Genomic DNA, 12,880 nt, shown 5'->3' with positions numbered 1-12,880 from the left:
TATAGAGCGAGGAATATTTGTAAAAGGGATAGCGACTGTTTCCCAAATAGCTCACGGGCACCATTTGTCGGCGTTTGTCTATTGCTTACGATCTGAATTAAAATTTTTTGATGATATTTCTGGGCATTAGAGTGTGCGTGGCATATCGGGTTTTGCCAAGAAATATATTTTATGGGGGAAGGACATATTTCGAAACATTTTTCAAGTAAGTTTTGAAAGGTATTCCAAACTCTTTTGAGAACCATACTTTAGATTGTTTCCACCTTAGTCCAGTTTCTGGATTTCCTAATGAATTGGACAACTCCATAACTGGTAAGCTAACTGAGCCATAATTAAATTTAGAAAAACGTTGAAAGTTTAAAAGTACTCCGCATTATATCTCTTACCTATGTACACTAGTATTTTTAAATGTCATGCGCAAAGAGTCGAGCTTTTCATGCAAACGAGCTCTTATAAAAATATGTATTCGACGTGTTTTCATTGGCATAAGTAGCTCGATATTAACTTATACGACATATTGTTTTAAGAATAAAGTAGTTTTATAGTAAATCAGAGTGATTGCCTTCTATTAAATTTAAAGAAAACAGATAAATTTGTAATAACAACACGCACTCTAGCAAGACGGTGTTTTAATAGAGAGTACTTAAACTATTTTCCTGAAAGTTGTATTAGTTTGCTCTGCTCATTACTCATTTGAGCACTCCGGCAGCTGCAAACTTTGTGCAAACGAATTACGCAAATCATTTTGGACCAAGTTTTCGAGTTTTACATTAGTTAAACATAAAACAATGTGTACTGCATTAAATAGAAAGCCATTAAAAAGAAAAAATCTATTTTGAACAATTTAAAGTATGACTTAATCATTACTGTGGTATAAAATATGTCTTTGGCCTTAAATAAGATGGGTGTTGTTATTATATATTATTATACGCCTTAGTTTTAGGATGTTACTTTTTCTACTTTTACTGTTCTACTATATCTTACGTAATCGATTTCTTCGTTTCTTTCTCCTGAATTAACATGAGAATTTTCTTGATTTAAAAAATGACTATAATTTCTTACCATTACAGAAATGGCAAGCATAGTTCTTATAGCTTGCCTGGCTATGTTGGGCTTAATTATTGCAATAGCTCTTTTTCTGGCTGGAGGATACTTGTGGTGGAGGCATAAAAGATCCCAGTTACAGTTTATTGAACCAAATGAAGACGAGGAATCTAGTAGTTATAGTCTTCGGTATGTATAAAGTTTGTTTTGTATCTTTGCATACATTTTATTTGCTGTTCGGTATTTTACCACATAAATATATATATATATTTGTCATCGGTAAATTTGCTGTTCAGTTCATACCCAATAGCCAAAGACCAATATAATATAATAATATATTGCTCTAAAATTAAAGCAGGGAAAATATTCATTATGAGTTCCATTTTTTCGATATCTATATTGCATAGGTCCGGATGGTAGCCCAGTCGGAAGTGGAATTATTCTGGAACACATTCCGTCGTACTTCTTTGTCGAGTGAAATTGGTTCAACATGTAGTAAAATTACTAAGCCATTTTGCCGGGTGTGAGGCGCTCTTTTATACTTTCCTTGCAACGCATCTGTAAACACTCAGAGAAAGGCTTCTGTAAGCATACCCTGAAATGCTTCTAGATGCATTCCCTGAAAGGCTTTTGGATGCATTCCTTACAAGTCTGCATTTTTTTGAGCCAGATTATTTATATATTACAATACGTTTAATTTTCCATATTAATTATTAGGAAAATGTCTATTGAGTGTATTCAAACTAAAGTAGAGGTAGTGTTCCCAAAGAATATAACACAGTCCCGGTACAATGATATATATTATAGATGATATATAATACTTAATTTAAATACAGTTAGTCTATAAATTTCCGTATTAGTATTTAACCTGGTAGAGGAAAGTCAAACATCTGCAATTTATAGAAAATATACATTTAACTGTATTAATAAAAAAAAGAAAACAACAAAACAGAAAACAGAGAACGCATGATTAACTTGAAATTAAATATTTATAAATATTATTAATAATGCTACCTATTTGCCAACTACAAATAAAAATGTGATAACCTCCATTAGGCTTAAAATAATGGCGATCTTGACTATTCAAAATTAAACGGAAACGACCAAAAAGCTTAGCGCTTCTATTATATGCTCTTCGTCATTTCCTTTTCGTAAGTTCCCCTTTTTTATACCCGTTACTCGTAAAGTAAAAGGGTATACTAGATTCGTTGAAAAGTATGTAACAGGCAGAAGGAAGCGTTTCCGACCATATAAAGTATATATATTCTTCATCAGGATCAATAGCCGAGTCGATTTGGCCATGTCCGTCTGTCCGTCCGTCTGTCTGTCCGTATGAACGTCGAGATCTCAGGAACTACAAAAGCTAGAAAGTTGAGATTAAGCATACAGACTCCAGGGACATAGACGCAGCGCAAGTTTGACGAATCATGCTGCCACGCCCACTCTAACGCCCACAAACCGCCCAAAACTGCCACGCCCACACTTTTGAAAAATGTTTTAATATTTTTCCATTTTTGTATTGGTGTTGTAAATTTCTATCGATTTGCCGCAAAAAAATGTTAGTTCTGAAGAGCCTCCTTCGCACTTTCACTAGCTGAGTAACGGGTATCAGATAGTCGCGAAACTCGAGTATAGCGTTCTCGCTTGTTTTTTATCAAATCGATAAAAAATTACAAGACTAAAAATATGAACATAATATGAAAAAAAAATAAACATAAATTGTAGGCGTGGTAGTTTTTTTTGGCAAAGTTTTTTGTTATATCAATAGAATTTTACAAGACTAATACAAAAATCAAAAAATATCAAAACATTTTTTAAAAATGTTCTGGGCGGAAAATTTGTCGTGGATAATATATATGGGCAATGCACAGCCAAACGAATTGATATCAAAACATTTTTCAAAAGTGCGGGCGTGGCAGTTTTGGACGATTTAAGGACGTTAAATTTGGCTTGGCTAGGATATTTTCGGCATACCTATAAAAATTGGAAAGACAAAGAATAAATTAAATACATAGATAAACAATATTACACTGCGTCTATGTATCTGTAATCTGCTCGCTAAATCTCTCTAGTTTTTTATAGATTTCGAGATCAGAGCGTTTATTTGGACAAACATCCGGACATGGTCAGATTGACTTGGTTATAAATATACTTTATTTGGTCAAAAACGCTTCCTTCTACCTGTTACATACTTTTCAACTAATTTAGTATACCCGTTTAATCTACGAATAACAAGTAAAAAAAACAATTTTGTTTCATTAATTAGCAGATCATTTTAGTAATCTAATTTTGATTAAACTAAAACCAAAATAGTATATTGACGAAAAGCTGACGTTTGCCGAATAATATGATTGAAAACAAGGAAGGTACATTTGTTTTTTAATTAATTTTTTTTTGTAATCCATCCAGCTATATACTATTGTGGTCGGCTCTATTTCGTATCGACATATATAAATATGCGATTGAAAGAAGACTTTTGCGAGAGTTTCATGCAGTTAGCATCAAAACCCACATACTAATATGCATACAAACCAGACGGACGGAGGACAGAGGGAAATGGCCTGTGGTTGTCCCATAATTAAAAGGTAAAGGGGACTTAAGTAGTTTTATACCAACAACTATGCCTTCTAAGATGGACAGACATTGCCAGATCGACTCGGCTAGTTATCGTCTCTAAAAATATATATACTTTATAGGCTCCTTCTACCTGTTTCATATATATGTATATATACGAAAGAGTTAACAAAAAATAATTTAGAGAAGTTCGAATATCGGGTATATATTGACAAGTTTTATGCCCAACTAAAACACAACTTGTTCCCCATCACTAGACCCTACTGCTAAGACTATGTAACATAAAATCTGTATTTCGCGCAAAACGTACTTAGACCCTTTTTGACAGCCAGACACGAATTGAAAATGTTAGCGTATTTAAGAGCACCAACGCTAGCCGATAGCTTATGCTTTTCGTTGTAATTACATAGGAAAATTCATAAACGTAAAAAAAATGGACAGAAACATAAAACCATTAATATATTTTTTTAATGCGAATTTTCAGGGCTGCTCAGGATATTGTGGACTCCGGTAATCCACCTACAAAACCGCAAGTGCCGGTGACACAAGCTATCACAACTCCTCTGCAAAACAATATTAACCGAAAACTAAATGGATTTTTAAGTCTTAGAACTCCTTTGATTGGGTATGTATGCAAGTATGCCTTCAGGCAAAGAATCAAAATTTATAAACTGGTTTAACGTTAAAAGTGTTTCGGGAGCATCTCAAACAAAACCACAAAGCGTTTCTTCGGTTGCAAATTCTGGAGATGGGACTACAAAAGATTCTGCAGTAAGTACATTAACTTTTTTGTTTTGAACCTACAAATCGAAAACAATCAAATTCCCATTTCATAGGCTGTATAGAAATAGGACAGTAAATATTTTTCATATATACTTATTTGTATCGACAAGTAGTTTTAAATAAAAAACAATGTCTACAGGTGGACAGACGGACATGACTATATCGACGCGGCCCCTAAGTTGTAAAACTGAGGTATTTTCATTTTAAGCTACCACATTCCGCCTATACCTTTCTATGTATGTTCCGTCAATCAAGCCTGGGCAACCAGCCCTATTAGAACCTTGACATGTTGGTCCCTGTCCACTGTTGTCAATTAGGATCTGATTTGGCTAAAATGGACAAACTAGGTAGACAAATAAGTGAGTTGTGGTTTATTTTAAACAACTCGTGTAAAATTAGTTTTTGTATTAGGCCTAGTTTTTAGGCCACTAAACCGGCGTCGAAAACAAAAAACTTCATACTCGTAAAGAAATGGATATATATACTATATATCCTAGTATATATATACTAGTTCGTTAAAAATTAGATTTCTACGCCCCTCTCACAAGCCCAAAAATTGTAACGCGCACTTTTTGAAAATTTTCATTTTATCATTTGAAATGGCAATTTTTATTTAAATATATTTTTAATTTTATATTTAATTTATACTTAAAAAAATTTGTATACACATCTTAAACGCCCAGAAACCGCTCAGTGCCGTCACTCCCACACTTTTTAAAAATGTTGTTTTTTTTCCTTTACCACTTTCCTTTTTTTTTTTTGCCATTTCTGCTTTATCCAAGAAAAATGTTGAAATTTCTCACTAGTAAAATAAACGGTTGTCTTTTAGTCGAGGAAATCGAAAGCGCTTTTTCTTTAAATCTTTGGCATGCGTAACGTAGATTTTTTAGATGCATATTTCAAAATAAGTTTATATTATATTTAACAGAATCTTTTAAAATACACTTATAATTTTTTAAATAGATATATTTGTAGCAAATAATAATAATAACAAAAAAATTAATTTTACCAAGAAAGGTAATGATTTTTATGTCATTGATATTTATTTTAGAACGGCAAACAGTATTTGTCCACTTTGGATTTCATATTTATCAAAATTTTGTGTTTCCAATCTGATTTGGGTGGTTTGAGTGGCGTGGCAAAGTATTTTTTGGTAAATCGATAGAAATTGACTAGTCTAATACAAAAATGACAAAATTTCAAAACATTTTTGTAATGTTTAGGCGTGACAGTTTTGGGCGGTTTGTGAGCGTTAGGGTGGGCGTTGGAAATATTTGGAAACTGTGCGTCTACGTCTCTGGAAGCTGCATACTTAATGTCAACATTCAAGATTTTACGGTTCCTAAGATCTCGACGTTCATACGGACAGACGGACGGACATGGCCAGATGGATTCGGCTTTTGATCCTGATAAAGGATTCATCCTTTTGCCTGTTACATACTTTTCAAGGAATCTAGTATACCCTTATACTTTGCGAGTAACGGGTATAAAAGGCGAGAAAATGAGTTAGACTCAGGATTAAGAGGTTCAAAGGAACTGGAAATCCAAACCGGCACAGCAGCGGAATCGGCGGTAAACGCAGCATTTGCCCAATCGGCGGACACCTACGGCGCATCGTAGGAGTCTGGAGTTGGCGATGTGTTTAGGGACAAGATCCGAAACGGTTTCCTTGGCATAATGAGGATGCTGATCGAGGTATTGAGGCCAACTCAAAAAAACCAATGGTCGCTGCCAAAGGACCTGGATCGCCAGGCACAGGCTCAAAGCCTTACCAACCAGAGAGGGGTAGAGGTAGCGGCATCGGTCACCAGTCCTGGACTCCCCGGTTGTTGAGAGCAGTGGGAGGACCGAAGACCGCAGGTCCGCAGAGGTTCAGGACGACCCGAGATGGTGATGTATGTCAACGCATAGATCCGCGCCAGACCTGGAAACGCATCGAAAGTATGTTGAAACTCTGGGGTCCTGGAGGCCTGCGTGGTAAGGCGGCTGTTGTGCTATCGCTTTAGATGACCTGAAACGGTGTCTATGAAGTTCCCCGAGTGCGCGGCAAACGGTTAGCCGAGTCAAGAACCCATGTTCGTGGGATTCCCATGATAGTGGAAAGTCTAAGATAGGATTTTTTCTAGCGGAAGAATGGATGCAACGCTATTTAAAAGATTGAAATCGAATCTTCACATCACGTGAGCGGCATGCGTCTAGTTTCTAGGAAGGTTTGAACAGCGACGGACAGTTTCAGGATCAGGATATCTAAACGACGACGGCTGCCACAAAGCGCATCGGTTCTGGGGATCCTCGACCCTTCGCAGAAGTGACGATTCTACGCACCGGCTTGCACACGGGAGCCAGTGTTATCGTGAAAGCACTAGGTGCCGCGGTCCAGCCTTACTTCTGGGTAATAAGAACGGCGTCTGAAAAATCTGCGTACTTTGGGATCGATTTCTGGCGAGGGTTTGAACTAGCACCAGCGGTTGTAAAAAATCCGTGCCAATGTTGATGGAGGAAACAGCAAAATTGTATGCCACGCAAATTAAGTACTACGCTGACCTAAAAGAGATGGACAAGGGGTTTTATACTTTTGAACGGGATGGCATAGGAGTGCCTAGAGTGGAAAAGCATTCAATCGAGCTAGTCGAAAAATATATATTTTTCAAGGATCGACCCTATGCCATGTCTCCAGCATAGCAAACGGTGGTTGAGGATGAAATATACAAAATTGTTGCCATTGGGCAATGGTTTAATATCGAGAAAATATCGATTTAATTTGGATGCTCGGTAGCTGACTCTTGAAAAGCCTACTTAACCCGTGGTACCGAAATTACCAAAATTTCATGGGTCAAAATACAGAACGCGCTGCAAATCCTCCAGTGAATCGCCTTTCAAGAAGGAGTTCCTAGGCCTAGGAACTACCTATCATACCGAGGCACTGAATAGTGCACCGGGCACCATGAGTGCAGCATATATGGTCCGGCTGGCTCGAAGACTAAATACCCAGCTAGAAACACACGCGCCAATGCTTCAACGACCCCAGTCATTCGCTGTCGAAAAGATTCGATATGGCTGAGAAAACCTAAACTCTCGCTCACTGTGATGCCAAGTTACTAACAGCTGGGGACATATGGTATATTTGCTTCAGAGAATCTTACCGAAGGCGTGCGAGTTAGCGCACCTCTAGGTCTACGCATTATATACGCAGCATTATCACCGTCTTGCTGGTGGAAACGGTCACACCGACGTTTTAATGATAGACATCAGTTGCGCTTCTTCTTCATCGAGCACGAATCGGGAATTTCCCTCGACGAGAAGCAGCAGAGCACTCAGAGCACAATACGACTCAAGGCGTCTGAGCAGTACATTTATCATTAGATTCCAAATGTGTGGTCCTCTGATGGATCACTGCGGACAGGCCCTGGTTACTGGAACAAATCCAAAACTACTTCGGATAACTGCGCTTCAACCTAAGAAGAAGCTCTGCCATATCCTCCACACAACGTTCTTTGTAAAATCCTATTTGCCATCTGCAGACTTCCAAAAGAATTTCTCCCAACCGATCCACCATTATGGCTTCAAGCTCTTTGCCAAATACCGGCAGCAAGCAAATGCCGCGGTATGACGCTGGGTCGCATTTATCCTTTTTGGGTCCCTTGAGCAGGGCCACAACTCGTGGACACTTCCAGCACTTGCTAAGGTTTGACGCGTTAGACTGCTTTGCTGATAGTGCCATCGATGCCGTCCATGTCAAGCAAATGTTTGCTCTTCAACACAGCGACACAAGCATTGATCTCAAAAATATCGAGGGCCGATGGGACTCCTCCGTGGGGGCATTCGGTGCAACATGCTCCGCTGTTACGAAAAAGTTACGGAGGGGGACACGCCCCCAGTCACTCCAGTCAGTGACGAGCTCTCCATTCACGCCAAGCATTTCCTGCGACCTCGGCATATTCTGTATACGGCATAAGGAGCTGTCGGGACGACTCGCCAGATGGTCGATCCAGCTGCAAGGATACCACTTCAGAATCGAACATCGCAAGGGAAGCTAGAACGATGTCGCCGATAACCTTTCCCGATTCGTCGAGGAAGTCCTCTCGGATCTAACAAAGTTTTTTGGCGTTTGAGACGACCGAACATGCTGCAGAAGATTTTCTAGAGTTAGTGCAAGAAGACGAGACCAATAAGAAGCACTTACCGGATTTCAATGTTGAGAACGGACCCATCTTCAAGCGCAGCGGGAATCTGAACCTGAATGATATAATGAAAGATGCTGAACGGAAGCTGTGGATTCCGCAGAGTTTGACGCACAGGCTGATAGGGTGTAGACATTAGACCCAAAGTCGGGCCATGGTGAAATGGCGAAGACATTGGAGACATAGGTAAAGTCCTGAAAGCGAAGGTGGTCGAGGCTTTTGACAATAATGCGTACATACTGGAGGACCTACAAGGACCTACTTGCTGGGAGTGTATCACGCCAAGGACATTCGGTTTTGATCTGCAGGACGAAAAACCTATGTAAACAATATTAAGAACCAAAAAAGAGATAATACCCGTACCGCGTAGGCCCCACGAAAGATGCCGTTTGAACTGCTTGCCTACTTAATTGCCGTCCTTCAAAGTTACCAATTATTTCACAGTATTAGATAACCGATTGCGGGGCTAGTTTACCGCGGTGTTTTGTTAATTTTCCAGGCAATTTCCACTTTGACCTTTCCCTTAAACAATAGACGATCAGGGGTAAACTCATGAAGGGATAGTTAGAAATGTAAATAATAGTTACAATTTATTAGTGGCCCTTATAATCAAAAATCGGTTTGCTTGACACGGAGGAGATGGAGCTATCATAGTTGTCTGAAGCAACTCTAACTTACTTGTAATATCACCTAAAGTTCGTCCGACATCCTAGGTTGGATGTGTGCGCATGTCCACCACATCTACGGCCTCCAGAACTTTTATTATTTGTCGTTCGTTTGTATTCAATCCTTTTGTTTCCCTTTTTTTTGTTTTTGGTGATTAGAGAAGGTTTTTGATAATTTGTTTGATGTACTAATAATTACCTACCTTCTTTAAAATTTCTAGAATAAAAGTATCTCAATGACAGACATGTATTTGGATAGTACCGATCCAAGTGAAAATGTTGGGCAAATTCATTTCTCCTTGGAGTACGATTTCCAAAATACAACATTAATTTTAAAAGTTCTTCAAGGAAAAGAGCTTCCAGCAAAGGATTTGAGCGGTACTTCCGACCCATATGTTCGTGTAACGCTATTACCAGACAAAAAGCATAGATTGGAAACAAAAATAAAACGGCGAACCCTAAATCCACGGTGGAACGAAACATTTTATTTTGAGGGTTTTCCCATTCAAAAACTTCAATCACGTGTAAGTAACGAGTTAGAACAGATTCTATTAAGAATTCTTATAAGCAAAAGAAGAAATTTTCAGCCATTTGGACTTAAAAGTTTATTAAATTACAAGTTTGCATTCATCTATTCTTATATTTACAAGTACAAGTTTTTAAAACTTGAGGAGAAATTTTGATATTTATACTTTACAAATGCTTGGAACTGTTTTACGACTATTTTTTAAAGTTACGAATATAAAAGTATATACTATGCAATAATAATTTATAATATTACTATACAAATTCTTATTTGAAGTGAAATTTGGTTCATTATTCTATGAGGGTTGTAAGATCCCTAAAGCGTAAATGTATTTTAGACCATCTCCCTAGACGAATCGATATAGATATACTAATTCGAAAAAAACTAGTCTTTTAGTTTAAATCACTTTTTATTGCAAGTTGTATTTAAGAAAGGTCGATTTGGGACGAAAAACGATATGTAGCATCCATTCAAGCAACCCATAAACTATAACAAAAAATTTACATTGTTTGTTTTGTATATACCCTTCGTTATTATTGGGTTATATACAGAATAAAATTACTATTTTTAATTACCAATTTATAATTAAACAATCGAACACTTGGTGATCTTAAGCACGAGGGACTGATATAACTATTTCGATTCGCCTAGCGATTTTGACTAAAAATATGTAAATTCGGTCGGTAACGTGATTCAAGGCGCTGTAATCTTCTGATGGAAATTTTAAATCTTTTGCGAGGGTATCAGAATCCAAGGTACACTTATAAATTTGAACTATTTTCAAGTTTTAAATGAAATTTCAATCACAATTTAAATATTATTATATTTTTATATGGACAATTCCAAATGGTGTAGGTTTTACACTTACATGTTTTTGATTACGATCGGTTCTCAAGAGATGACTCCATAGGGGAAGTATTTCTTCCTTTATGTCAGGTAAATAAATAATCTAAGACGTATTTCTTAAAGTTTATGTTGTGTATTTAATAAGGTTGACTTTGCTGGAAAACAGAGTTTTTGGAAGGCATTAAAGCCCCCTGCAAAGGATAAATGCGGAGAACTTCTCTCCTCTCTTTGCTATCACCCGTCGAACTCAATTTTGACTTTAACATTAATTAAAGCGAGAAATTTAAAGGCAAAAGATATCAACGGAAAATCTGGTAAGCAAGAGCACTAGTTTTTGACATAAGATCATTTTTAATATTTGTGTTACGTATGTTTTTACTTAATTAAGGAATGGAATAACTATATCCGTTACTCTTAGAGTAAAAGAACAGAACAGCACATGGCCAGATTCACTGCGCTATTAAATTACGTTTTGATTCATTATGATTGGACAATTACTGCAGATTTTGTTGTTCAGCCAAAATGTGACTTAGTGATTTAAGCTTAACACCAATGTGTTTGTTGATTTGTTTAAAGACTTTCCACCAAAAATGCCAATGTTATATTCTTTTACTTATAGATCCTTACGTAAAGGTTTGGCTTCAGTTTGGAGATAAAAGGGTAGAAAAAAGAAAAACGCCTATATTTACGTGTACATTAAATCCAGTATTTAATGAATCGTTTAGTTTTAACGTACCATGGGAAAAAATAAGAGAATGTTCCTTGGATGTTATGGTGATGGATTTTGATAACATTGGAAGGAACGAGTTAATAGGACGAATATTATTAGCTGGTAAAAATGAAAATGAAATATCTACAGCTCAATTGTAACGATTCTTTACTTAAATCAATATTTTTGTATGCAATTACTAGGGAAAAACGGTTCTGGAGCATCGGAAACTAAACATTGGCAAGACATGATCTCAAAGCCCAGACAAACTGTAGTACAATGGCATCGCTTAAAACCTGAGTAACTTTAATACGAATTCCTTAATAACATATAATTAACACCAGTGACTACATCGGAGAACACCGTACATTAATGGATGTACATACATTAGTTTATTTAAAGTTGCTTTTATAGCAATATCATAATCATACCAAATTAATGTATAAAGACGAAAATAATTTAAATCTGCACAAATTAATGTTTATTGTTTACAAAAATTTTACCTTTACAAAATAGCTATACAAATATAATGAAGTATTTGTTTTGATAAGAGCAATAGTTTTATACGTACTTATATATATATATATTTTGTCCTTAGAAAACATATATATACATGTTTTTTAGGGACATTAATATTATACAAATATTATAAACAATTGTAAATTCGTTCAAAAAATCCTGTTAAAAAACGGAGGTACCACAAAGAAGTACCACTTTTCGATGGAAAAGTCTTTAAAGTTAAAAAATACTGTTGTCCATCACTTTATTTTATTAAGGCATTAAGGACAAACCATTCAAAAACATGACCAAATACAATTTTCGAGTTCTTTCTTTCAAATTATTTAAAATGTATTTTCCTGAGTGTCATTCTCAATCTTGAGAAACTAATCAATTTCTTAATCATATTTCAATCCTAATAAAGTTTAAAAAAAGTAAAAATTTGTAATAATGGTTTAAAAAAGCGTTAAGTAAATACTTATGCGCGAATACTTATATTAAATATTTAATCAAATGTATTTGGTTCTTTCTTTAAATTAAGGAATTTACATTCAGTTTGTTAATATTCTAGTTCGCTAAAAATTGTATTTCTTCAAAAAAAAACATTTTACAAATTTTAAAAATGTTGTTTGTTTGTACGATCCTAAAATTTTAAACAAATTGGGTACAGGTGTTAAATAATAAATTTAAACGATAAGAAAGTTGGATATGTCTATCGATATATTTTTGCAAGGTAGACAACTGTCAAAATTTAAAATTAATGAAGAGAAAATCATTTAATTTTTGAAGATGTATATAATACGATTGAATTGTGAAATTTGAACATTAAATAGTTCAACAAAAATCAAGAAAACACATTGTTACGCTGGTTTAAAATTAAAAAAAAAAATAATGTCAACAGTTCAATATTATAATAAAATATTCTTTAATTGCATACGGTGTCGTATGATAGACATGTAGGTTATTTGAATAGAGAAAGATTGCATTAGCACAATAAACCAGAAAATAAACCATTTTTAAAAGTAACTATAAAAAATTAGCCAACCATTGCCGG

The 12,880-nt window shown here is 35.8% G+C and overlaps 1 protein-coding gene across 8 annotated transcripts; it reads left to right on the top strand.

The window, feature by feature from the left end:
- The first annotated feature begins 473 nt into the window (after positions 1-473).
- LOC120454823 (synaptotagmin-7) lies at positions 474-12,249 on the top strand. Of its 8 annotated transcripts, none has more exons than XM_039640284.1 (9): positions 474-489; positions 1,071-1,233; positions 4,103-4,243; positions 4,308-4,389; positions 9,469-9,771; positions 10,629-10,709; positions 10,765-10,933; positions 11,239-11,451; positions 11,532-12,249. In XM_039640284.1, exons 2-9 carry the CDS (start codon positions 1,073-1,075, stop codon positions 11,630-11,632), a joined length of 1,251 nt encoding a protein of 416 aa, XP_039496218.1. In that variant the 5' UTR covers positions 474-489; positions 1,071-1,072; the 3' UTR covers positions 11,633-12,249. The 8 variants fall into 8 exon arrangements, with proteins under 8 accessions (XP_039496218.1, XP_039496213.1, XP_039496215.1 ...); XM_039640279.2 differs by having other exon boundaries at positions 482-544; positions 11,532-12,248; XM_039640281.2 differs by lacking the exon at positions 474-489 and adding an exon at positions 513-533 and having other exon boundaries at positions 11,532-12,248.
- Positions 12,250-12,880: the final 631 nt, after the last annotated feature.

Source organism: Drosophila santomea, chromosome 4 (genome assembly GCF_016746245.2).
Source record: "Drosophila santomea strain STO CAGO 1482 chromosome 4, Prin_Dsan_1.1, whole genome shotgun sequence".
In the NCBI taxonomy this organism is placed as follows: domain Eukaryota; kingdom Metazoa; phylum Arthropoda; class Insecta; order Diptera; family Drosophilidae; genus Drosophila; species Drosophila santomea.
The sequence above is the reverse complement of the archived record's forward strand: the minus strand, read 5'-3'. Positions and strand labels throughout refer to the sequence as shown.